The sequence below is a fragment of the Filicampus tigris genome, chromosome 13, assembly GCF_054856515.1.
Source record: "Filicampus tigris isolate MCC_2025a chromosome 13, RoL_Ftig_1.0, whole genome shotgun sequence".
In the NCBI taxonomy this organism is placed as follows: domain Eukaryota; kingdom Metazoa; phylum Chordata; class Actinopteri; order Syngnathiformes; family Syngnathidae; genus Filicampus; species Filicampus tigris.
In genome coordinates this window covers 20,069,224-20,096,106 of record NC_141229.1, presented here as the reverse complement: position 1 = coordinate 20,096,106, position 26,883 = coordinate 20,069,224, and the positions used below count along the sequence as shown (strand labels likewise).

Genomic DNA, 26,883 nt, shown 5'->3' with positions numbered 1-26,883 from the left:
GACTGACTAATGACGGAAGTGGGCTTTCATCCGGCAGTGTAATCGTCACTACCCGCTTCCGTCAGTGACGTTCTGCCGTAGCTGGCAGATTCCCATTTTGCTGACGTTTTTTTGGGTAACCGACTGATGGACCAAAGAAGACTAACTGACAGACGTATCAGACGGATTGACTAACCGTCTGACTAACTGACGATTACAATTCAGTTCATCACGAAAACTGACGAATGACCGACGGGTACCCTAGCCACTGACGGTTGACAATGACAGATCAGCAAAATTTTGTAAAATGCCCACCTCTTGTTTTAACTTATGCAAAAGGATGAATATTACAACTTGCAATCAGGCACCTGTACGAGTAAGGGAACCGCTCTTGGCTGCTGTGGCAAACGATGGCTCATTCCTCTGGGGCGTCCCCTCCAGCAGATTGTGCAGACTACGAAAGCTTCCTGTTAAATTGCTCAGGAGACTCTCTTTCCTGGGGCTGTCCTTGACTGGCAGGCCTGCACGGCTCACATGGGCTGGTGAGTCAGCGGCTGTGTCGCCGCTGGTGTAACTCAGAGACTGATACGGATGGGAGCCCTGGGCGAGACAAATGTCAGGTACATAATCAGCCAGCCCATATGTTAGTTGCATTTGATTTCCATCATGGGCCAGATGGATCAGGAGGGACCTTGCTTTGAAAGGCTCAGTCCCTCACTGTTCCCATAAAATTGAGATAGAATGGTCCAAAAACATCTTAGTAAAAGGTAGAATTATGATTTAGGGGGAGTCATTGGAGATTTCTCAAAAATCGTCTGCTTTTATGATTTCTCTTAATATTTGTGCTCATAGTGTACTAGCAGTACAGACCAAATATGTTCATTTCTGAAGGGATTTAAAAATGTGTTTTGATAAGTAACAACAAATCAAGAGCTGGTTTCCAAAACATTATAAATCTATAAATAATAAATGTCGATTATCTGGGGAAAAATGATATTTACCTTTATCTGACATTTTTTAGTACCATTCAATTTACCCTTTAAAAAATCCACTGGCTCAGTGTGAACATGGAAAAAAAATATAATAAAATGTGTACATAATACAATGACATGGCATGGTTATGATTGATCAACATTCCATCACACCAGACATGCAGAACAGGATATAAACAAACAACAGCTAGACATCAAATGTTTATTTTATTTTTTTTTACCTTTATTCGCAATGCAGACTCGTTGTGTGTATGAGACTTGGAGAGTTTCCTCATGATCTCCACTCCACTGACAGGACCATTGTTTCCCTCTTTTGGTGGTGGACGACTGCACGCTCCCTCCAGTAGCATGGTGTGTTCACTCACCGTGGCTTCGCAAGAAAGATATCAAAACTCCAAATGACTGACAGTAGTTAAAACCTGAGTTATCCCTCAACCTTACATGAGGTCAGAAGTTCTTAAGGGCCATCCAGATTCTAGCAATAACTGAGCACTTAGAGTTTCAGCTGATTTTTCTGATGAGCGTAATAAAATGTTTATTGTAACTGAATTAAAAAGCTTCCCCTCTCACCTGCATCATATTCAAATTCAGCTCCATCTCCACTTGTGTCACTTTGCAGTGCTGCACCATTGTCCAAGCCCAGGATTGTCTCAACCAGGTTTTGCTGAGGTTCCTTCGGTTTAGTAAGCTGATTGGGTCTCATCAGACCAATCGCTTTGAAGCCCTGAGTAACCACAATGAATTTCATCCACTGCCGAGCCAATGCCACAAGACCCTTTTTAAGAGTCACTAAGGCTGGGACTCCATCATTCTGCAATAAAAATGAAAAGGAAAAATACTGACACAAGAAATACATCATATGTATGTTAGTAATAAAGCGCACCCATGAGAATTGAGAAGTCATTGCGGTTACCTAACATTTCAATAACAACTGTAACATTTCTTATGGCGTTGCACCGGGAAAGAAACACGTAGAACTTGTACTAACCATGGTAGCCTCCTCTATGACAGAATAGTCTGCCTGTTGCAGATAGCGGTGAAGGATGTTACAAAGCATACATGAGGGGTTCTCGTGCAAGTAGTGCGCTCGCTTGGTCACGCGATTGTACTTGCTTCGGATTGGGATGTGGATGCTCTTTTTCTGAAATACGGCAGAACTTAGTGGTTCAACGAAATGGCTGTGGACTGATTGGCTTTGTGTGAATGAGTGAATTACTGACCTCAAGAGCCTCTGTCATAATGCAGCCCATGACTGCACAAACACGGAGGGTGCCCTCCATTTCCAGTTTGCGAAGAGAAGATTTCAGCTGGTCGATGGGCACCAACCAGGCTCCGATGGCTGGAGTGGCAGTGCTTAGCAGATTCAACTGCCTAGAAAAAGGAATTTGGGGGATTCATTTGGTATGTATCAAATTTGTGTGATGACAATTCAGAAGACATTATACCCTCGATATTGGAAATTTGCCTTTAAAAAAAAAAAGACTGACCAGGTGAGAACACCATGTTTTTGCTCATCAGTATTCTTGAAAAATTGCAAAAGTATCATGCTCAACATTTACAAGTTTCCTCTCACAGTTGTTTAAAAATCAAATTATGTTCCAGACTGTGCCAGCCAACTTAATAACTAAATAATAACACTAAGATTGGCACCAAACCTGCAGCGGATAAAACTGTAATCATAACACCGTTCCAATACAAAAGAGCTGTCTAATCGCCTCCATTAAAAATACTATGTTGACACAGGGCTTAAGGCGCAAATCATGTTTGTTGATACTGTATCTGTTTTTTTTGTGTGTGGCTGGACCGGTAAGCTATTTCTTTGAGCTAGGGCTGTTCGATTAAGCGATTTTGAACCGTAACAGAATTTTCTGGATAAAATGATGTTAAAAACGTTATTTTTGGTGTATCTAAGTGTAGCCCAGTTGTACTTTCTGTATTGTGTTCTGTTTGTACATTCTCTTCGTATTTGTACTTTCTGTTACTCTTCTCTTCGTATTATGATCTCTGTTTTCCGGTGGTTACTTCCGTGTTTGTCATGCGGTCACGTGAGTAGCGCGTTCAATCCAATTGCTGATATGCGGAAGCGATTGTCCGCTGGCCGCGGAGAAAGTGGCACATGTGGGGGATTGTTTGCTGTAGGAGCCGACTATCTGAGCCGACTAACGAGTGAGTGAGGAAGTGAAGTGGAGCGTATGCTCAACTGACGGAATTGGCCAGGCATGGTGAGCTAGGAGCCCAGGATTGAAACTTGGAAATTGCCTGGAATAGAACTGAACCATTCTGAATCATCCCTGCTCTGGTCGGGCTGGTAGGAGGCTGCATTTTAGCCAGCCGATCCCCTTCATTGAACTTGAATTGACAATTGGCATTTTGAGTTCAAAGAAAGAAAAAATAAGTTTAAATAAAATACATTGAAAATACTTCATTCTTTATTATTTTTTTATTTTACAAAGAAATCGTAATCGTAAAATCGGGTTTGAGAGAAAATAATCGGGATTTTCTTATTAGGCAAAATCGAACAGCCCTACTTTGTGCCTTGAATAATATTAAAATTCAACATCGGCATTATTGCTAGTGTGGGGTGTGTCAAAAAAGCAATGCGATCATGATTAAAACAAGCATTAAAAAAAGATTGCAAGCTGGATTCAAACGGCGGACTCTAAGTTCAAATTTGTGCCGCATGCTTACCCATTAGAAACAAACATGTGCTTTAGCATGCTAGTGAACTTCCCAAACAGTGTGAAAGCATTCAGTCTACACACGGCTATTTGTGACATTATTACCTAGAGATGGCCTGTGAAGGTGATCGCACATTGGTGGGAGCAGCAAAACTGAACCAAATCTCACGGATGGTCAATTTCATGCTGCTGGAGTCAGGTGGTGGAGGCATTAGAGGAAGGTCTTTCTTTAGGTCGTCTGACTCAACCCCTTCATCCTGCACATTAAGTTATGGCACATCATCAAGTAAATCTCATGTTACTCATTTGTGTGGAATTAGTATGCATTTCAGACTCAAATGAAAGGCATTTTGACACAATCAGCCAGCAAAGAAATCACAATTCGTAAAGGCTGCGGAACTGCAAATCACCATTTAAAGTGGAAGTCAACCCAAACATAATTTTTTGAGAATATGTATTCTATAAAGGCCCACTAGTTGAAATAAAATGCAAAATAGGTGTCCGTCATAGGCGGATAGGGAGATCGGTCCGTCACATAGGTGGAATGCCCAGCTACGGTATTAAGTCAGAAATTATAAGGATACCTTTCGCAATACTTTTGATAAAATGAATACATTTTGAACATTTTACACACTTAAGGAAAACTTGAACAAAAAACATTTAACAATTTTAAACACTTCTGATAATGCTATACACACATGGACAAAATTGTTGGTGCCTCCCTGGTAATGAAAGAAAAACACACAGTGGTCACAGAAATACCTTGAATCTCACAAAGACCATAATAAATAACAGTGTAATGACACAGAATGATAAAAAAAGACTTCATGAAACAGGCCTGGACAAACATGATGGTACCCTTACAAAAGATTAAAAAGTAATTTGACCATAGGGTTATGTTCAACCGAAATGTGTTTTCTAATTAGCATCAGTCTACCACACTTAATATGGGCCAGAGGAAGCGAAGGAGTTGTCTCAGATTAGACAAGCACGTTAAAGGTAAAGGCTATAAGACCATCTACCATCATCTTGATCATACTGTGACTAAAGTTGCACATATTATTCCCAGATTTAATAGCCACAGGACTGGAGCCAACCTCTCTGGAAGTGGTCGGAAGAGGAAAATAGATGACAAATTGAAGAGACTGGAACCATGCTATGAATAAGTATTAGTCTCATTCTATAATTTTTCAATTCACCCCCATATTTCACCTACTTTTAAGTTCAAACTAATGTAAATATCAGACAAATATACCTGAAGTAATCTAAAAAAAAAAGGAGACTTTTTGAAAAAAAAAAAAAAAAGATAGTTTCAATTATGAAGGGGGGAAAGTATTCCATTGCTGAGAGCATGTCTGAGCTTGGTCACCATTTTAAATAGTTCTGTTGTATTGGTCAATTCTGAGCTAAACTTGAAAGGTTTCCACGAGGCCTACGAAAAAAAGGATCAAACTGGTCAAGTTAACCTTTAAAAGAAAAGGTCTAATAAAATCTTTGTTGGTCAGGTGGAGGTATACAAAGTTGTTTTGATAGCCAGGAGCTTATGGTTGGACGTTAAGCAACTGCCCAACATATTTATGCCGCTAGATGGACAACTGGCAGTTGCAGTTGAATTGCCTAAGCGTCACTGCATAAATGACAGGGCTCACTCATCTCCCTAGACAATTATGCTGTGACCCCACCAAAAAAGTATAGTGAAAATCCCATCCTGCTGGCTTACCTGATCATCCGAGTCAGAGTGTCCATTGACATCAGAGGGGGGGCTAACAGTATCACGTGGCAAGTTGTCATCGGATACATCAGTGCTGTAACCACTCCCAGTCTGAGAGCCGGTTGATCCATTGGACTTGGAGATTCCTGCTTTTCCTCCAGTGTCTGAGCGGCCCATCACGCCAAATGCATTGTAAAGAATGGCTCCTGATTGTCGACCACCTACAGCGTAACACACATTTCACACGTTCCAGAGGCGATAAATAGATATATTTGGAGAGTTCCGTTGCAAGAGTTGACCTTACCTTTGACTGTAAGGTTCTCAATTCCACATTCAAACATGATCCAGCCCCATTTCTCAAGAGAAGTGGCAGAACGGCTGAGGTCACCGGAGCTGCCATTGATGTCTGTCTCATCTACTAGAGAAAATTCCTCAGTTTCCTCCAGGCCAAACAGTACTTTGGACTTCTCAATAGGGATGGCTGTGATGGCACAAGTGCCAATGTCTACGGATATAGAAAAATGAAAAGAAAACAACAATCCACAGCAGAGCAAGAAACCACTCAATGCATTTAAAACAAAATAACCAACCTGTGGAGTCAAGCCCTCTGAGCTGGCTGTGGATACGGTGGATGTTAAGCCTTGCGGCTATTTCTTTGCCTTTCTCAATGCCAGCATTAGAGCGTAATGAGCCAGATGACTGAGGCTGCATCTTAGTGGCAGAGGCGTACTTCTCTAACATAACAGAGGGTCGCCCATGTTCTGTGGTGTTGGGGGTTTCTTCGACAATTCCCCTGGAAGAAAAAAAAATTAACTTCTACCTTTACAAAGCCCATAATGTTCAGCCATCTTCTGACACTGTCAGAGAGGTATTCAGTCTACAGTTATTCATGTTTTTCACGAATGTGGCAGTGGTATTGTGTAGCACTGTATTGCATCATAGTGAGCAATTGAGAAAATATAACAGGTCTCATTATAATGCATGTCATGTATTCACCATTCAGAGCTTTTATCAACGGTATTAGTTTGAGATTACAAGATCCCATAACCATCAAGCGTTGAATAATCGCTGATATTTAACCTTAACTAAAAAAGTATTTCACCTAAAATCATTTGTATGATCACAATCTGTTCTTGACCCTAATCTTCAGTCCCCAGAAGTAAATAGTTACGACCTCACCTATTCATCCTGAACTGGGTGGCAATCCTGTCAAAGCACAGTGCCACAAGAGACACATGTGTGACGCTCTTACTGGAGCAGGATGGAAAACCCTCCTCTACAGAAGCCTGTAGTAGACAAAGGTTCACCTAAAAGGAAAAATGAATAATAATAAAACAACAGATGTTAATACATAACAAGAAACGTGACAGTGAACATGGTCCTACATATACATACATATATATACATACATATATATATATATATATATATATATATATATATACATACATATATATATACATATATATATACATATATACATACATGTACATACATATAATATATATATATAAATATATATATATATGTATATATATATATTGTATATATATACATATATATACATATACATATACATATATATACATATACAAATATATACATACATACATATACACATATACATATATATATACACATATACATATATATATACACATATACATATATACATACACATATACATATATATACACACATATATATATATATATATATATATATATATATACATATACATACATATATATACATATACATATATATACATATATATACATATACATATGCACATATATACATATATATACATATACATATGCACATATATACATATACATATACATATATACATACATACATATACATATACATATATACATACACATATACATATACATATATACATACACATATACATATATATATATATATATATACATATATATATATACTGTAGTGTATAGTTTTTTTCCAGTCCTTACATGCAAATATTATTTACTCTGCTGATGACTCTGTGGTTGCTGCTGACCAGATGATATTTTACAAAACAAAAATTTGGGGTCATGAAGTTTACCTTCGGGATTGAGACATTGGCTTGGAGGCCCTTGATTTTCACATTATCTGGTTTGACAGACAGATCTGTCTGGCCATGGGAGATATTGAGGGAGCCATGGGTCGTGGCCTCATTCTTGGAAAGCTTCTGCTCCTGTTTGAATGGTTGGCTCTGTGTAGACCACAACAATGAGACTGCAGCCAATGGACCGAAAACTACCTTCATGGTGGATGCCATATTCAAAGCGCAGGAATTAGAATCATTTTTACTTACAGATTCAGTAACTGTAGATTTGCTGATCTGATAAGCCTCATTGAGAACTTTCCCATGCAGGTCATCGAGAATGGCTGCAGGATGACGAATACTGGCAAAGTGGACCATAGACTCGATGTACCTGAAACCAACAAAATACAAACATGTGCAGACATTTCAAAGCATTTCCTTTTACAACAGCAGATAATAACACGAGCAATAGCAACACTTGTAAAGCAGTCTTTGCAAAGTTTTAACTGCTCCAAATCTTATGTCCAAATTGAAACACAGTCAGTAGAGATAGTGGTAACACTCAAGCCAAAGACATCTTTTATCCTATGAACAAATAGTTAAGTGGTTTTCAGAACTAATGAGCAATAAAATATTCCCACTGGCATTCACTGATGTGTTTTTGATAGGTTACGTTTGTATTTATAGGATTTTTAACAACACCACAAATGACTGTTTGCTACCTGTCCAGGGATTCAGCCACGAGGGGTGTAAGCACCACATCGATGGCCCCCTTGACCTCCACTATGGCTGTGGTCCTGGTCTGAGCTAAAGGCTGCTCCAGAGACCAGTCGTCCGTCGTCGTATCCTCATCAGTATTCTCCATCGCCCTCTTATCCAGGGGAGTATATGGCGTACTGGAGAAAATGAAGATATACATTGAATTTCGTACAAAAATATCTGAGACACGGCAGTAGAACAGAACTGCCGACCTATAGAAATTCACTTCCAGAACAACTTGTCTGAATTCCTGTATTTTTTTAATTTTGGCATGAACATTACCGTAGAACAGTTGCAATTAGGTAATATGATATAAGGAATTCTGCGTACTGTTCAGTTGCGCAACATAATCCTTACTCTAAAACTGTAATCAATAATAAGTTATGGCTTCAATGTCATGTTAACATATTTTTTGCATCAAACTTGTAATAGCGAACACAGCGGCAACCTATAAAGAATCCACCATCCTAACCCAACAACAAAGGGTTTGAAGCAAACAACAAAATAACCGGCCACAGTATTTTTTGTCCATTGCAAAGGGCTCTCTAGCATAAAAAATACTGTTCATGGATGCCACGCACCTGCGGAACAAGAAACCAACATTCAGTGCAAGAACTAATTTTGTAAATTTTTTCACAAAAATCAACAAACTCAAAAATGTTAATATAATTGAGGTACTATGCTTGACCTACATATCATTCCAAATCCACAATAAAATACGGCCTACAATGTAAAAACAAGAGATGTCTGCCATCTAACGGTGATTGGTGGTATTAAAACTACAGTTGACCCCTGTATATTCACAGTTAGGCACCCAGGGATTTGCATATTTGCGGATTTGTTTTTTTTTTTTCCCCTCAATGTTTTTGGGATTTTCAGGATTTCTTCCCAACCCCCCTTCACTTCGTTTTTCATGGTTATCTAACCCTGAATGTTCATCAGTGTTCCATGAAGATCTTTTTGGGTTTAATTTAATTTAATTTTTTTTAGATAGAAGATAGACTTCGATGGAAAAGGACAATACGCTGTGTTGACCCCTAATGGGACAGGCAGAAAGAAACGGGAGCAGTACTCTTGAGTAGGGCTGTACAATATATAGAAAAAATATCTATATTGTGACAATGGTCTACACCAGGGGACGGCCACACTTTCATCCTTATGTAGCGGCTCTCGTGGTTTGGAAAAATAAATTGTAAGTGTCTGATTGAAGTGTATGTTATTTGTTTCAATAACATGTATCATGTAATATCAAGTTTTTGGCCACTTTCATATGTGGTCCTAGATCGGATACATATCGGATTTTTTGCAATGGGAGTCCTCAGTCTGAACTGACAGGTCGCATATATCCAACATGATGTCATCCGGAGCCCAAAATGCGGAGGGAGAATTAATGCTGGTAGTCGGGAGATTAAAATCTGCAAAGTTGTTTTGAGTAGCAGTATTGACTTTATATTTGACTTTAATCCCATTTGAATCATGAAGCATAAAGTGGACATTTATGGGGATAGCAGTAATTCAAGCACCAGATTGGCTCATTTTTTACATGCGGTTATGACATGACGTCTTCTTTAGTGATGTCTCCATGAAATGAGATCAAAAGGCCTCGCCTCATCATTTCCCCCGAATACTGTATTTCTACCTCCGACCGAATCACTCCACTGTCGAAATGCACCTACACACTGGACCACATTTACTTTCGTAAACACTACGTCGTGAGTGACATCCTCCCTTCTTATGCGCATGTGGGTCACTTTAGGGATTATGTTCACACACGAAAGAGACCGAGTTCGCATTTATAATGCAATATGAACGCTTATACACAAAAAAAAATCTGATTTTTTCCAAAAACATGGCATCTTACATCCTGCATAAAGACGAAAGTGTCTTCCTACAGCCCTGATTTGCAGATGCTGTGCGCAGAGGTTTAGGAGCAGAAGTCCCATTAACCAGGTCAAATAAATATATTTTGCAAATATTTATTTTGATTGCTCACTGAAATAGTGCTCATTGTTCTATTGTATTTTGAAAATCATGCATTTTTGTTTGCTATATGGATCATTTAAGTTCAGCTTTATAATTAATTTGAAAGAGACCTTCAACTCTGTGATTTTTTTCAAAATATGTTCATTTAATAAATAAAATTACATTTTCTGAAATATGGATGGACTGCATGGATTTCATAAGCAATACACTATTTCACAAATATACAAATAAACAAATACACGCACGCACACACCCACACGCGCACGCGCGCACACACACCCACACACACACACACACACACACACACCCACACACACACACACCAGTCGGATGTAAACGTAGAAGCTTATATGCGCATCACCACCCAATTGTTGGAGATGACCTAAGGGAATTACCATTAATTAAGAACTAAGAACACACTGAGCTTGCTTATTTTGTTACATGGAAAAATATGTACTTCTTTCATTAGATAAGAAAAATCTAATTTCTTGCGGTACATGTTGAATGTCGCAATAATATCTATATCGCAATGGTCAGCCATATTGCATATCATGTTGTTTTTCCAATAGCACGCAGCACTACTTTCAAAGTACCCAACACAGCAACGTACAGGGCTCGGGCCAACGTTAATTTCAAACGCTGGATTTTTACAAATATCCACAACAATCAGTGTCACGGCCATTACGAGTTAGTGTTCAGTGAGTTCCGTAACAAAATATCCGTAACATTTGGCAGCTCTGTACAGTGCCTTACATACCTGCAGTTATCTCCCATCAGATGAAGTCCTCTATCTAACAGAGAACTGGCTGAGAGTCCATGTTTTATCACCTGAAATAGTTGAGTCAGTATTAATATACTGGTGTATAGTGGTTGCAGATGTACATTTTACATTTTGCTGCTACGATAATATAGGAAAACCTTAAAGCTTGGAACAGAGAGCTGGTCAAAGGAGGCTGAGCTTTCTTCACTTGTCGGCGTGTCAAGATCTAAGGGACGGTGGAGAGAGGACTTGGAGGTCCGCTTATTGGTGGGCTGCTTGACAGACCAATTGGACACCTTATAAAAAGTCAAAAACAAAACAGACAGGTCATAATTGGATCAACCAAATGCACTGGGTACGAAAAAGTTGTCTAGATGGGAATCTGAATGAGCAGTGCAGTAGACATGACAATTGTGGTCGATTAACATGTCACCTGATAGTGGGCCAGATAGTTCTGGTAGCACGCCATCACATGGGGCTGTCTGGTGACTGGGCCAGGCTCTGACATCTTTTCGGCCTCCACTGAGCTCTCTTCCTCCATGGCTAGAGCAGATACAAAGGAGGCCTGGGATATGTGGCTTGGCAGAGGCTGGGAAGGCAATGGGGGCAGCGTTGGTGGCAGAGGCAGAGGACGAGGCTCAGTGATCAGCTCCCCGTTGAGGACATAAGTGAGAGGACCTTCAACACTGTGGTAGATGGAGCTCCGGCTAAGCAAGATGAAAAATAGTTAAGCATCATTACTACTAAGTTATTACGGTAAAATATGTTTACGCAATTTGTTCAAATGAATTGCTGCCCAGTTGTTATCAAGAGTTTAACCAACTTAATCAACTCATTAATGTAGGTCGTTCCAACGGTTTTGAAGCCAATGCTTTGTCATCAGCCACAAGACCAACCGATTCATCTAATTTGTCATGTACTCCAAATCACTTTGAAGGCTTCATCTTAAGTATCATTGATTCACATGAATTTCATTGTTGCCTGACACATCGATTTGCTCTGTACAATTAGCATTCAACATCAATACAGCAGTAATGATCAAACTACCAATTTGAAGCCTTATTTTATAATATTATGTTTTTACCGATTGTGCGACAGCAGAAACTGTACTGTGTTGGTTATACTTAAGTTGATTAAAAAAAATAAATAAAGTGCACCTTACACCTGAGGTAACAGAAAATGATAGCTTGCTAGGAAATAAAAGTTGATATCCAATATTCACGGCCTACCTGCAACTAATGTTGTGGCAGCTAATGGATCATAACAGCGTATTCGCTACAGTGTGCCGACATTCCTTTTTTTTTTTAGTTTAATCGACTAAGCACAGCGTGGCTTCAAAGTAAGCTCTAACATCAAATTTTCATTAACATGAATGCACAATACAGCAACTAAAATGAATTTATACTGGTGTATTATCCATTCAACATATTTAACAATTCCTGTATTATTATTGTAAAACAAGTAGGGTTGCAAAATTCTGTGAATTTTCAAAATTGTAACGTTGTCATGGGAATTAACGAGAGACATTTACATTTTTGAATGTGACTTTTTTTAAGGTGTGGGGAGCATTTTACTTTTTCATTGGGTGGGGGGGTTCATGTTCATGTTTTTATTGGTCATTAAAATAATTGATTGTTCATTGCTCAAGAATTAAAACTTGTTGAAATATGTTTTTCAATTGTACTGTTTTACAAGGGTGTTTGCTTATAACAAAACAAAAATATTTACAAGTAGACTATGTTTGTTTAAATTACCCCAATTTCCAGTTGATTCCCAATAATTCCCATAAATTCCCAGAATTCTGATAGAAAGTTTCCAGTTTGGAATATTTCCAAAATTACCCAGTTTAACTTCCCATGAGAAGTTTCCGGTAAAGTAAGGATTGCTAGCTTTTATGCAATATTATGCAATATTTTCCAAACCGTGCTCAAACCGTGTATTAATTAACCGTATAATCTGGTTATGTTTTCCTTAAGCGGAAGTCAACCCAAAGATATTTTTTTTCAAGAATATGTTCCCAGCAGGCCCACTAGTTGAAACACGGCATTGTGATTAATTTTGCGTTTGTGGAATATAAATTAAGCAGCAAAATGCACTCGTTTTTAGCCATCTCTAGGGGCGGCCATTTTGTCTTCTGTCGACTGAAATTACATCACAACTGCTCACAAGGACCAATCACGGCTGACCTGTTTTCTGAATCTGAGCCATGATCGGTCATTGTGAGCAGTTGTGATGTCATTTTCAGTCGACAGAAGACACAATGGCCGCCCCCAGAGATGGCTAAAAACGAGTGGATTAACACTTATTCCACAAACACAATATTTATCAGAATGCCTGTTTCAACTAGTGGGCTTGCATAGAACATATTCTTGATAAAAAATGTTTGCGTTGACTTCCTCTTTAAACGTCAAAGCACATTTTAGATCAACTCAACTGCTCTGACAGATGTAAATCTTTCATGTTACAAACAGCTGTTTGGACACAATCCACATCCTGACTCAATAAATACGTAACCTCATTTCAAGTCGTTCCCTCTGTTCTAATTCCGTATTTGTCTAAGCTTCCTGAAAAGCCACACTGAAACAAAGGCACATGAATGGACAACATTACATTTAATTACAGGATGGCGCTAACCTGTAGTTCTCCATGTAATAAGGCGGTTGCGGTGGTTGCTGCATCTGCTGCCTTCTCCTCTTTTTGCGTCCCGGGTACGTCCCTGGACCCTCATCAGCACTACTAATCGGCTCAAAGTCTTCAGCGGCTGAAAAGTAGGCTTCGCTGTCAGCCACCGACATGCTGGAGTCGGCCGATCGGTACTGATGGAAGGTGTTGGAATCTGCCGAGGGTGTGAAGGGGAAAGAGCCATAGCTTCGGCGTTGACGTGGTGAATCCAAGACGTTCTCATCACTGCGAGAAACATCACTGCTGAACTGGACGCCTCCGGACAGCACTGGGGGAGGCCTGTCATTGAAAACAGCAGCCGACAAGCTCTTGGTGCTGCCTAATCGACTTGAGTGCACTGAGGACTGGCGCTTGAGGGGAGAGCAAAGAGGTGAGCGCACAGAGGTGCGTTCCTGAGAGTTGTTGGGTGAAATGGGCGAGCCCTCCGGAATATCCTGGAAAGTGCTGTAAGAGTCACAGGCACAAATGACACATTTAAAGAAAGAAAGAAAAAAGATAAGCGCGCAAAGCCGAAATCCCACTTCAGACCTAAAATCAAATCAAATCAATATTCTATCAAATATTCTACATTTTTAAATGCGTATTACAATCAAAAGCATTGTCAATGCTACTCACTCAACAGGACTTTTGCCATTCACAGGAAACGGGCGTTGTTCGACGTTTGGCGAGGGAGTGTCCCTTTCTCCAGCCAGCAGGGGCAACGCCGCACTGGAGGAACTATTCTCCTCAGAGGAGGAGGCAGAGCTGTGAGAGCGTTGGGGTACCTGAAGACTGAGGTGCTGCTGACCTCGCCTCTCAGGCACCTCAGGAGGCAGGCAGGGTGAGTGTGTATCTGTTTTCAGCCCAACAACCCTTCCTGGAAAAAAAAAACCAAACAGCAACTTGATTAGACGCAAAGCACATACCAACTGGAAAACAATGGGCATTGCATATACACATCCTTGGAAATTATTATGCAACTGATAGCTTTCTGATCTTCATAAAATAGTCGTTGTCGCATAGTTGCAAATGACGCTCATTATAATTTTCAAGCCATCAATCGTCGGGATATTATTCAAATGTTTTTTAACAAACCTCCGAATGACAACAGTATTTTTTATAAAAAAATCAAAACTTCAAATGCATTGTTCCAAATCATTACGCACAACAAGGTTTCAAGACATAGGTTGTAAAGAACTGAAAAAAAAATCATGTTGCAGCGACAGTCAAAACAAATCATTTCCAGAAATGGTTTGTCTTGAAGAGCAGCTGGCGCTGCCATCGACATTGCTTGAGTAAAAAGCGCCTGACCTACCACGACTCGCTGCCATACTGCCTCTGATTTGTGCTTTTACTATTAATACATTCTTTATATCCTTATCTATGCGTGTTGTCAAAAACACCATTCTTCTTTGTACTTAAAATATGACATTTCATTTAATCAATTCATACCGTCCACTTTGGGTGTTTCCTTGGTCATAATCCACACCCCAGGCTGAAGCAAAGACTGACCATAACACATATCTGATTCAGTGCTAGAGGAAGAGAATGCAGATGAGGAGGAAGGTGTCATCTCTTCCAATTTGAAGAAGTCCAAGCCCATGTTAGTTCCTCCAAAGAACCTGCAGCCTCCAAGGCAGCCACAGCGATTCCTGCTGCGCTTATTTCGAATGCCGGCTTCTTCGGGCCACAGGAACCAGAGTCTTGGAAGAAGGATGAGGTAAACAGGTCAACTGCTAATTCACTATAAAGTAACAAAAGCAATACTGAAATGTTGAAAGGCTGCACTTGGCAGGCAAACGGCAAATGACAGATTGTGTTTATGCACCTTTTGGTCTGCGTGTCATGGAGTTCTAGAAATTGTCTCTGGACTTCACATTTGGCCGAGTGGTCAGCGGCCAGGGCGATGTCTGCGGTGATGAGGTTCAGGTTGACTGAACCCGCCTCCAGCCAGACAGAGCGTCGCATCACTGCTGGCTGGCAGAGACTTAGTGGCTGACCTGGAGCTTGCCCCTGGCCAACCGGCAGCAGCCTGCTCGCGTCACTGTGCTGCTGTTGCTCGATGTACTGTTGGATGTTTAGGTCCTGCACCACAGCACTGATGCCCTCTCCCACTGCCTGGTTATGCAGGTTGCAGTTGGCCACACGTAAAATACCCGTCTGGGAAGAAGTGGCATTTGTTACACTGACAGATGCTTGTTGTGGATGGCCTTATAGATAAAAAAATAATAATACTACTACAATACCAAAAGTTGTTTATTCTTAAAAATGTTTTTCTTTCTATACAAAAATAATTGAGTAACAATAAGTTAATTTAAAAAAAAAAAAACATGCTTGACATTGGGGAGTGCTTTGCGGTATGTAGTTCAAATTTAATAAAATACGTGAAGGGCAAATTACTTTGATATTAGCAGCACAGCCATGTTCAACAATGAAAAGGTCCACTCCATCCAGGGCCAATCGTGTCATGGTGTACTTGAGCTCCTCTGAAGTCCGACAGTGACCCGGCAAGCAGGTTAACTAGAACACAACAACATATTTGATAGTTTACAGTGGTAGTGGCAAAGGCATACTGACTTGGAGGGTGAACACACACCATGCCCAGCTGACACTTAAACGTCCGGTATATTTGATTAGTGCAAGGTCTTTGAAGGGCTCAAATTTGGTACACTTCATCCCTGCTCCTCAGCTTGTAAAAAGCGGGCGAGCACGGTTGGTGACGTGCGTTATTTTCGTGTTGTGGTAAGTGTGATGTGTTAATTACTCTAATGCAATTATGCCATGCAATCATCTATTGTAACAGCCATTTTGCAAATATAAGGATAAGCGATTTGGATAATGGATGAATGTATAAAAAATATCAAATACATGAACTCAGAAGAGGAACATTTTCACAGCACGGTTTGTCACGCTGCTCACACGAGCACATTTGTCACATAATTAAGTAATTACTCCTCTCACTGGTTATTGATGATAACTTCCACTGGAACGACTGTAAATAGTCCATGTTGAAAAAGTCCATGGCCTCAAATGCAAAATGTAGGTGTCACGATTAACTCATTCACTGCCATTGGCAAATTTACTTGTCTTTTCACAGTCCAGCCATTCAATCACAGGAACTTATTTATATTTTTTTCAATTTCTTTTCAAACGTTAGGGTGTGGAAATGTCTGGCAGTGAATGAGCTCATGTGTAATCGTTCCTCAGATTAGTTCACGATAATGCCATCTAGCACAGTATAAATCAACTCAGCGACTAAAAACAACCCAGGAAGCCACAAAAGTTGCACAACAGAGTTGTATAATCAAGTGATGGCCCACCAAAACAGGCCTCTAACACCGTGAGCACAGGACATGAAAGTCAAGTGGGGGAATTAAACTACTGTTGAAATTTCCAGGTGTGAGTATGCCCTGGGAAGAAATTTAATTCATTAGATTTTGCAAATTAAATGAATCACAATCTGCATTTTCTGCTTATTTTGACACATTTTTTAACCAATATTATACTCACACACACACGAAAAAAACTATCATCCATATGTGACAACTACCTACTGTTTAGAGTAAAGATGGACAGCTGGAGGAGAAGCAATCAAGACAAAAAAAATCACTCTAAACAGGCCACAAATGTTATGGCAAGCAAAGTACCTTAGCATCACAGATGCGACGGTCAACGCCGTGCTGGCAGATAACGGAGGGCTTGGGTTGTTCAAGCTGGAACTCGCGGGACATCACATGGAAAACGAAATACTCCCCCCACTCAATCATACTGGCCACCTAAAAAAAAAAAAAAGTGAAATTACAGAAAATATTAACTGCAAGAACAATTTTTTTTTATTTATTTATTTATTCATTTTTTTAAGAGCTGGAATTATCATCATACACACAAGGACAATATTGTTGCCCCCACCCACTGTTAATAAATTAAAAACCCACAGTGGTCACAGAAATAATTTTAGTCTGACTGAAGTAATAATTAATTAAAAATATAATAATTTTGTTGAACCACAATTCAGTGATTGATTGATTCATTCATTTGATTGATTGATTATTGAACATATAAACACAGCATGAAAGACATGAAGAAAAAAACAAAAGTAATCATAATTCAAACAGTCTTGGACAAAAATGATGTTACCCCAAGAAAGGATTGATAATTGGTTAATAATGTTCAACCAAGGTGTGTCCTCTAATTAGCATCACAGGTGTCTTCAAATTTGTAAACAGTCAGTCGGCCTATATTAAAAGGTGACAAGTAGTCACTATGCTGTTCGGTGACATGGTCTGTATCACAGTAAATGGATCAGATGAGGGCAAGGAGAGAGTTGTCTGAGGAGATTAGAAAGAAAATTAGCAAGATTGTTAAATGTAAAAGCTATAAGACCATCTCCACGACCACGGCTTATTGTTCCTGTGACGACAGTGCACATATTATTCAAAAATGTACGATCCACCGTAATTTAGTCAACCTCCTTGGATGTGGACACAAGAGGAAAATTGATGACAAATGGAAGAGACGGATAACACGAATGGAAGCAAAAGAGCCCAGAACAACCTCCACAGAAATTTTTGAACTCCGAGGTCAAGGTACATCAGTGTCAGATTGCACCATCCGTCATTGTTTGAGTGAAAGTGGACTGCATGGGAGGCAACCAAGGAGGACACCATTGTTAAAAAGAAATTACAAAAAAAAGAGATTTCGTTAGCGCCCCTTTTTTTCATGACGATAATGACGAGCTAAACGTGGCTCTTTAATGACTAAACTATGACGTGACGTATAGAGTTTTCATTGACGAGACGAGACAAGACTGGAGGAAATTGTGACTGTGTGGTCTGTCCGACGTTCAAAATGCATGACCGGAATCGTTCCGATTTTAGAATGGCGGGTGCTAAGTTGTGATTCCGCATGAGCCGCAGGGGAAGAAGCACGAACGAAGTAAGATGGATAAAAAAAAAAAAATGTTTGCGCACGGCGTGTAACAACCCCCATCCTGCCGCCGGCAACCGAAGCTGCGTTGCAAGTGCACGGCCCCCACCCCACTGGCTGTTCCTCTCAGTCAGCCCCTCCGCTCGCTCGAGCCGGCTGTGGCGGCGATTCAAGATGTTCGCCGGGCCCTTCCCACAGATCTCCATAGCTGCAACGGTAGTCGCCTTTCGCGTGGTCAGTGATCCTTCCCGGGCCGGCCCGGCGAGCTCATTCGGGCGACGCCTAACCAGAGAACTGATGCGGCTCCGGACCACAAGCCGGAAATTACATCTAATGCCAACATTAAGTTAACAGGTTGAACATACAAATGCACATACATACAGCTAATATTTAGCTTATAGCATACACAGCTGCAGCTTATACATATATACTGTACATATACACATACAGCATATGGTTCCATAGACTGCTTAGTTTAGATACATTTTTCTTGCTTGCTCTTAAAAATGCTGTATATATATTTTTCTTTCTAAAGAAAGACATTAGGTTAGCCCATTAATTGGTGTTAAGTAGCATTCTTTCAGTAACAGCGGCATTATTGTATTGTCCCGAGCTTCTCAAAAATTATGTTCTTGTGAAAAATAATACATAAAATATAAAAATAAATATACTAGCTAAAAACAACCCTTTGAGTAATTCATAGTAAAGTTCACAAACAGTAAAAAGTTCATGCGATTTGACCAAAAATAATTCCTTTTTTGGGAGGGGGGTTAAGAATCGGAATCGAAAATCGTTAGGAACCAGAATCGGAACCGGAATCGTCCAAATTTGAATAATGCTCAAGCCAAAAGAACAACACATGCATTGTAGACAGCGGTAACGGTAAATGTGGCCACAAACTAGGTGGAAATAAAGCCACATCAATTGCCAAAGAAAATGTTTTGCTTCTCGGCTTCTTTTGGAATAATGAGCATTGATTCCATTGTTACCACTTTATCTGTGTGTAATGCATAATCCTCAGTATATGAGAAAGTCTTTGATATTGGGTGGAAACCCTGTATGTCTAATTTTAACTAAAATTTACAAAAAACATTTTTGAGTATTTGTCGACTAAAACGAGACTAAAACTCTTATTTAAGTTTTCATCAACTAAAACTAGACCAAAACTATCATGGATAGGAATGACTAAAATGTGACTAAGACTAATAAGCATTTTTTCCCCAAAAGACTAAGGCTAAATCTAATTTAAACAACACTGGTATCACTGACCTTATAATATTCCTGTTTGTTGTCTATAACATCAGCTAAGAACACATACACACCTGTGGCACAGTCACCCTCCCAGTGAGAGACCCTGCCTGCATATCGATGAGCCAGGCATATTCTAGGGTGTCACTTCCTAGTGGCAGCCCCTGTGCAGAGAACATGGCATGCGCCCTCATCTGCAGGCCCGACAGGCTTAGGTGGCCATCTCTCAACACTCCGTCCACCGAAGGACGCTGTGAGGCAAGGAAGAAAAAAAATGACATTGCAGTTTTCATCATTGGAAGGTGAACTCATTCACTGGCATTGACAAGTATAATTGTCAATTACCGGTACATTTTTTCAATGGGGTGAGTGGGGGAGCATCTGATGCAACTCCACTGTACATTTCAAACTGGGAAACAACTTGACTTATGCACAACCACCGCATGTATGCCCCAATTTAGATGTAAGATCAGCACATTTTGTGAGTCCACTGCTCCATTTTGTGCAACCTATCTTTTTTCTACCATAGATTATAAAAGATTGGAAAAGGGAGAATCCCTTTTTTTCCCTGGTTGAAGAGCCTATTCTTTCATTTGGTAGTTTGGTGAATAAATAGTATAATCATTGGCCACGATATCCTATGTGGCTTGAATATGTCAAAATGCTCTGAATAGCTGGCATTGAATGAGTTTTAAAAACAAAAGGAATAAAGACATTTTAAAACAAAGTACAGAAATAAAAGCTTACTAAAATTTCTAAAATAATGTACAGCACAAGAAAAAGATGTTTAAAAATTGATTTTAAAAATGCTTGGAAAGATCTCAATCATATCCATTAGAAAAAGCATACCGGGAGTTTTTAATCTGAATTTCTGACTTCGCTTCTGTTGGCAATTTATTCCATTTGCGTGCAGCATAACAGCGGAATGCTGATTCACCAGGTGTGCTTTGAAGTCTGAAGTCTAATTCACCCAAGTCTGCAGACCTCAGAGCCCTACTGGGTTTATATATTTTAACATTGCCACCACCCTATCATCCGTACTCACTACTATATTGCTACGTTCACACCAACTGCGTTGGGAGCATACTACGTCACACACAGCCACACGGCGGCCTGCTCACTCAGCTGCTTTTTCTTTTTTTAACAGTTCTTGAACTTTACCAAGACAGCTATATTGATAGCACTAGCATAGTGTGCAAAAAAAAAGTTGACTTGTTTTATACGCGCCGAATGGAGCGAATGAGCGGATTGTTGTTGCTGCAAATTTGCTTGAGGCTGGCTATCAGCAGCTACTGTCCGGACTTTGCGTCCCTGGCTGAGTCCATTCAGTGCAAGTCATCAGAGTAAGGTAATTACAAAACATTTTTTGTTGTTGTATTGTGCTACATAGGTTGATGCAGTCACGCAAGGTACACCAGCATATACGGTACATATAAAAATAATTCTCAATATATTTTTAAATAATGTGTTTTGCATTTGTAGTAGGTGATATATCATTTTGACTCGGTCATGTCATAAGTAGCTCTCAGGCTGAAAAAGTGTGGGCACCGCTGCTTTAATGCATTCAGGCCCGAAACCATTCAGTGCTTTATAGAGAAGTAGCAGTCTCCAGCAGGTGTGGCCAACCACTCAAAGGCAAAGAGACACAATTTTGGCTGTTACCAATAAGAGCCACAGCATATACAGTGCATACACTTGGTACCTTGATTGTCGAATGTAATCTGTTCCATCACCACGTTCAAACGCTCCACACACACCATATTGCTCACTTTGTGTAAAACAGAAATTTTTCCTCACAATCCTATCGCTGGCTGAAATTACATTTTCATCAGACAAACCCGCTGTAACAATATCAAGAGCTCATGGTATTTATGTCACAGTTTGATATTTATTGCAATATTGTGTGAAAGCTCACACACCCAAAAAACAGTTGGGTTCAAATAACACAATTTTGGGTGAAAAATGGACCGATCCACTAATTAGATCAATTTGACCCACCTTCTTGCGTTGCTTTGTACAAAACAGCCCAATTTTTTGGGTGGTTTTGTACAAAAGCCTGATCTACTGTATCAAACACCGCAGTGTTGGTTACTAAAGGGAAAGGGCATCAGTATTGTTCTCAACAAAATAAAGGCATGTGACACTATGCAAAGGCGTCACTATAACACAATGTTGCAATAATCAAGATATTAATCTTCTTTTGTTTTACTGATAACTTGAAAAGTAAAATGTACGGTAACAACGTCCAACATAAAAACGGAATGCCGCCTTTCGGCAGAATAATGTATGCATATTTAGCCCAATACAAATCAATGACTCAATGTTTCACACTTCTTTTAACTTTATAGTAATATACTGTATCTTTTGAACTTCTAGTAATTGTATGAATTACGACAAATTACCATACCAATAAACTAAAAAAATATAACAATATTTGAATAAGCTAAGCATATTTGCCCACTGTGAATAAAATTGAAAACAATGACTGTAATGCTTTACTTCTTAGATGTTCTTGTTACATTTCCTTTACAGGTAATGCCATTGTTGACACCGGTGTTCCAAACAATATGAGGGAAAATTGTTTGGTGGAAATTTAGATTTTGACACATTTTGAAACAGAAACGCATTACAGTCATCTTTTCAGGAACAAATGCACTGAAGTCCAAAGCCCATGACAAAAATCAACACCAAGGGGAAAAATAAATAAATAAATAAAAAATTAAAAAAATCGACATATCCCTGGCGTCGGGCCAAAACAGCAAGCCATCAATAATGTGTAAAAATAACACACATGCGTGTGGACTGACCAATATTATAGATTTTTGACAAATTAGAAATTCACCAAAATGTGACTAATGCAGTTTTGGCCTGATGCCAGCGTTATAGAGATTGGTTACAGGTTTAATTGGAAACTACCTTTCCAAGACAGATTCAAGATTGAAGTGGTGTGGTAAAGCACTTACGGTAAATAAAACAAAAAAAACTGAGCATAAAGGGTTTAGATAATGAGTGGGTGGATGATTTCTTACCTGGTAGTTGTCACTGATGAAGATGTGAATAGGTGACAGCAGTAACTGAAGCATAGTCTCCTTGTAACCTTTTTTCATTTCAAAACATAACCGCTCCAAGAAGCCAGATGGACCTTCTGGCCCCTCGCTGCTACAGTGCTGGCAAAACAGAGGAAGACAAACATCAGACAGAGATCTAGGGATTTCTACTATAATGTACAGAAGTCTCCATCTCCAATACTTAAGGGCCCCTACCCTGCATGTTTTAGATGTTTCCCTCCTCCAACACACCTGATTCAAACAATCAGGACTGTTATCATGCTTTTACAGAGCTTGCTGATAAGCTGCTCATTTGAATCAGGTGTGTTGGCGGAGGCAAACATCTAAAAAAAAAGTCGTAGGATAGAGTCCCTTGAGGACCAGAGTGAGTGACCCCTGCTGTGTATCAAGCTAAAATAAAAAAAAACACATATTTGAATAAAAAAGAAATGGAGGGCTGTCGAACTATAGAACTTTACTTCCATCGTGATTTGTCCGAATTTCCATATTTTTTTACATTTTGTCAAGAACAGTACCGCACGACGATTATTGCAGGGTATTATGTAATAGTATAATAAAATAAATAATCTATAAAAATAAAACTAAGGATGCATAATGTTCAAGCAGGAGCTGCTGATTGGTTTAGAGCAAGGTACAAATTTGTTTTCAGTCACTGTCCTAAGTAGCTGTGGAGCATTATTTTGTACAATTTTCTCTCCAGACACTTATTAATTTGCCTGATATTTTACTGTGCAAAGATGTTTACTCTCCGCTATCACGCGGTTCCAGCAAGCCCTGTGTGACAAGTGTCCTGTCTCATCCAACCGCTTATTTTGGTGTTTCACGTCTACATGTCCTTCATGATACCTTAGCAATTAGCATGGCTTCTCCGTATTTCTCCCAGTCCTCCTTTCTTGATGATGACACAATTCAGAACAAAGCTTATTCGCTGCCATGGAGGCGATGTTTAGTGACTTGTGTTGTGTTGACACCAGACACGAAGTGATCTTGCGGCTCTGCATTGAGTTTAGTCACATGAGACCCAGCTGGAGCTTGCAGGAAGCTGGAGCAGCGCAAAATAGCTTGCACCAAGTATTCCCGAAGAAGCGGAAAGCACGGAGGTATGTGATGTGGATGCACAGTTTTTTTTTTTGTGTTTTTTTTTTAACAATAATAACAATGTAGTGTTAATTCCTTCGCATTAATTTAGGGAATGTGTACTGGACAGTGTCTTCAGTGTTTCCCACGCCATGTTAATACTTGGGCGCAAATTTTCTAGAGAATTTAATAAAACTATTTTTTAAATTAAAAAAAGATTTTTATACACACAATTGAGTAATGTTACTGAGTCATGTGGTAACATTTTTTACTCTGAAAATTCACTAGAATGCTCGATAATATGATGTGCAAAATAAAATTAAATTTCCCCAAAAATTGCACCCCAGTGCAATGTTTTACAAAATGTAGCTCTACCCACGATTCTTTTCTAAGCCATAAAATGTATAATTACAATCAGCCTTACCATTGGTAGTCGACCATGGACTTTGTAGAGATTAATGAGCACAGTTATGTCCCAAGGTCGCAGGTCCAAGGGATGTATATCTGAAGTTTCCTTAAGTCCACTGTCCTCCATTCCAAGAGGGGACCAACCGAGGCCAGATGAGGAAGTGGACAAAACCGGACTGGATAACATCTCTTCAAAGTCAGTGTACATGTCATCTTCACCAAAATAATTCTCCTGAGAAAACAGTAGAAGAGTGGACCTTACAAGGTTACTTGTTTGACTATGGGTTGTGCTGTGTAATTCTATAACACTGTTTTTCAGACAGACTCTTTATAAAGCTCAACAAGAAAACATTTTTAACAAAGACAAAATGCCAGACAATATCAAGGTATTTATACCTTGATGGATATCAAAGCCCTTAGTAAAGGCCCATAAAGGATAATTTGAGAATCAGGAGACATTTCCATCTCCACATGAAGTCTGTCAGGGGGGAGCTCTGAGGGGTCGGTTGGTATCCGGCTGTGGCCGGCTGAGGCAGAGGTGTAGTATGGGTGTGCGTGGTGTCCGGAAGTGTGTTCCGGGGGCCGTAAAGCTGACAGCATTGATTCCTCCATTTCAGAAACTGCAGTTGGGAAAGATACAATTAGTAAGACACATGCGCTTTCAAAAGAATAAGAAATGTGTGGGACCATGGCAGAACACATACATGACTGTTTGAGTTGCTCATCAGCTTTTTGAGGATAAATGGGATGCCATGTGTAATCAATGATGAGCATGAAGTTTGGTACACTCCAGCAGTCAATCCAGCCAGCCCTGATTTGGAGGAAATATTCAGATATTCAGAAGACATCGCAATGCTGAGTTGAAAATTCAAAACAGATTTGAAGGTCAGTTTGTCAAATGACATAATTGATGAACCAGACCAGTTTCGATATAGCACAATAGTAGGTGTGAAGACGGTCTCCGAGATTATGACTTCAGGAAAAGTCTGAGCATCTATTCGAAGTTGTGCAAAAATGTGACTCTGACTATGTTTGACTGAGCCAGCCGAAGTGCAATCATTGGCAGCTCGGGTAGCCGGAACTCATGTGAATTGCAACACACATGACCATCGACAGTTCATACTTGTGTCGAGGTAACAAGCTTCATGTGTGACAATGATTACACGATGTGTGCTCGCCTTGCATTTCAGTCTTTTTTTGGTCACATCTTTCCCGCTTCGTCAACTACATGTGCCATATAAAAATCTTTATACGAGAATATGAAAATACAAAATGCAAATACAGCTCAGGTTCGATTTTTTTTCCCCAGCACTGCTCACATTTGCTGTGCAGAACAGTGCACAATTGTTCACATGTGCAGCTTAATAGGAACATTGGTTGTGATGGTTATGAAGCCTGTTTCTTTGTAACTATAAATACTTTTTTTCCCCACAACTCACTCTGCGTGGGTGATATTCCTCCACCGGGACTTGTTGGATTTAGGTAGTGGGGCACTTTGATTTTCCCCTGGCATGAACATGTCTGGGGGCAACTTGACATTCTGGTAATCTTTGGCAAGGGTGAGGAGGGGGTAGCGGCTGGGGTGGCACTCAGGCAGAGACAGTCGCATGTCTGTATCCTCTGCCTAAAAACATCAAGAAGTATATGTCCTTAGATGCATTGAGTTAAAGCCTATTTCTAGGACATAAAATGCATCCAAATCTAAAAATACCTTATGAGCAATTTACGAGATGCATTTTTACATCCAGCAAAGGGGAAACGTCATTGCTCTTGCTCACAAACAATGGAAACAATATTTTGGCAGACATACTGTACATTCAAAGCAAATCATACTTTTAAAAAAAAGACTAACCTTCAAGCTGAAGCGGGTATGGCAGATAGTTGGAACAAACTCATTGAAAGGCAAAACGAAGTCTATATTGAGCGTCTCACCACATGCTGCCAGGTACACTGCAGAAAAAAATGATATTGTAGGCATTATAGCAGTAATACAGACAAGCGTCCAAAGCAGTGCCATGCGGTCCTTGGTTCCAGTACAGAAGAGATGGTGGTGGAGCAAAAATGAACGAAAAGATACAGCAAGATACTACAATGCAAAACACCACAGAAAATTTTGAGACACTTGCACAATGGAGTAAGGTAACTATGAGGCTGTAAAGTTCAATCCAGTGATCACCAGCTATTCACTGTTTGGTTATCACAAATTCATCTACCTGTATTTTGTTTTTTTGGAACCTATCCTCAGTTAGTACGAGTTAAAAACTCAATTTCAATGGGCTCACGTAAATGACTCCTCACACGTTGATGATGACAGCCTGACACAGTCACAGTCCCTGCTGATCACTTTTTAACAAGCCAGGCTTAATCAAATGTGTTGTTTTAGCCGGGAAAATCGCTAGTGGAATTGTGACATAACTTCAGCGCTTTACTTGGGACTATTGTCTTTGGAATGCTATTCCCTTCCTGTTGGTTTTCCTCCCAGCCTTCTTTGCTAACTGGAGATCATTAGTGCATTCAAGAGTGCACTTAAAGAATCAGCCCTCCAAATCATTTCCCTCTTTTTTCTTCCCACCA

General features: G+C 39.8%; 1 protein-coding gene across 1 annotated transcript in view; it reads right to left on the bottom strand.

Annotated features, from left to right (window-relative positions):
- bltp1 (bridge-like lipid transfer protein family member 1) overlaps positions 1 to 26,883 on the bottom strand; it is a 106,583-nt gene that overhangs the window by 58,933 nt on the left and 20,767 nt on the right. The window contains exons 16-44 of the mRNA XM_086050629.1: positions 26,162 to 26,259; positions 25,749 to 25,933; positions 25,014 to 25,120; positions 24,706 to 24,929; positions 24,326 to 24,541; positions 22,786 to 22,923; positions 19,831 to 20,007; positions 17,230 to 17,358; positions 15,983 to 16,102; positions 15,411 to 15,742; positions 15,035 to 15,285; positions 14,219 to 14,459; positions 13,556 to 14,047; positions 11,355 to 11,628; positions 11,080 to 11,217; positions 10,919 to 10,989; positions 8,142 to 8,315; positions 7,690 to 7,810; positions 7,438 to 7,587; positions 6,540 to 6,667; positions 5,951 to 6,153; positions 5,665 to 5,865; positions 5,370 to 5,581; positions 3,755 to 3,906; positions 2,192 to 2,342; positions 1,960 to 2,112; positions 1,542 to 1,782; positions 1,193 to 1,341; positions 348 to 579 (exon numbers count right to left, since the gene is read on the bottom strand). Of these exons, the coding sequence (XP_085906755.1) occupies positions 348 to 579; positions 1,193 to 1,341; positions 1,542 to 1,782; positions 1,960 to 2,112; positions 2,192 to 2,342; positions 3,755 to 3,906; positions 5,370 to 5,581; positions 5,665 to 5,865; positions 5,951 to 6,153; positions 6,540 to 6,667; positions 7,438 to 7,587; positions 7,690 to 7,810; positions 8,142 to 8,315; positions 10,919 to 10,989; positions 11,080 to 11,217; positions 11,355 to 11,628; positions 13,556 to 14,047; positions 14,219 to 14,459; positions 15,035 to 15,285; positions 15,411 to 15,742; positions 15,983 to 16,102; positions 17,230 to 17,358; positions 19,831 to 20,007; positions 22,786 to 22,923; positions 24,326 to 24,541; positions 24,706 to 24,929; positions 25,014 to 25,120; positions 25,749 to 25,933; positions 26,162 to 26,259 (5,460 nt within the window). The remainder of the gene's footprint in view (positions 1 to 347; positions 580 to 1,192; positions 1,342 to 1,541; positions 1,783 to 1,959; positions 2,113 to 2,191; positions 2,343 to 3,754; positions 3,907 to 5,369; positions 5,582 to 5,664; positions 5,866 to 5,950; positions 6,154 to 6,539; positions 6,668 to 7,437; positions 7,588 to 7,689; positions 7,811 to 8,141; positions 8,316 to 10,918; positions 10,990 to 11,079; positions 11,218 to 11,354; positions 11,629 to 13,555; positions 14,048 to 14,218; positions 14,460 to 15,034; positions 15,286 to 15,410; positions 15,743 to 15,982; positions 16,103 to 17,229; positions 17,359 to 19,830; positions 20,008 to 22,785; positions 22,924 to 24,325; positions 24,542 to 24,705; positions 24,930 to 25,013; positions 25,121 to 25,748; positions 25,934 to 26,161; positions 26,260 to 26,883) is intronic.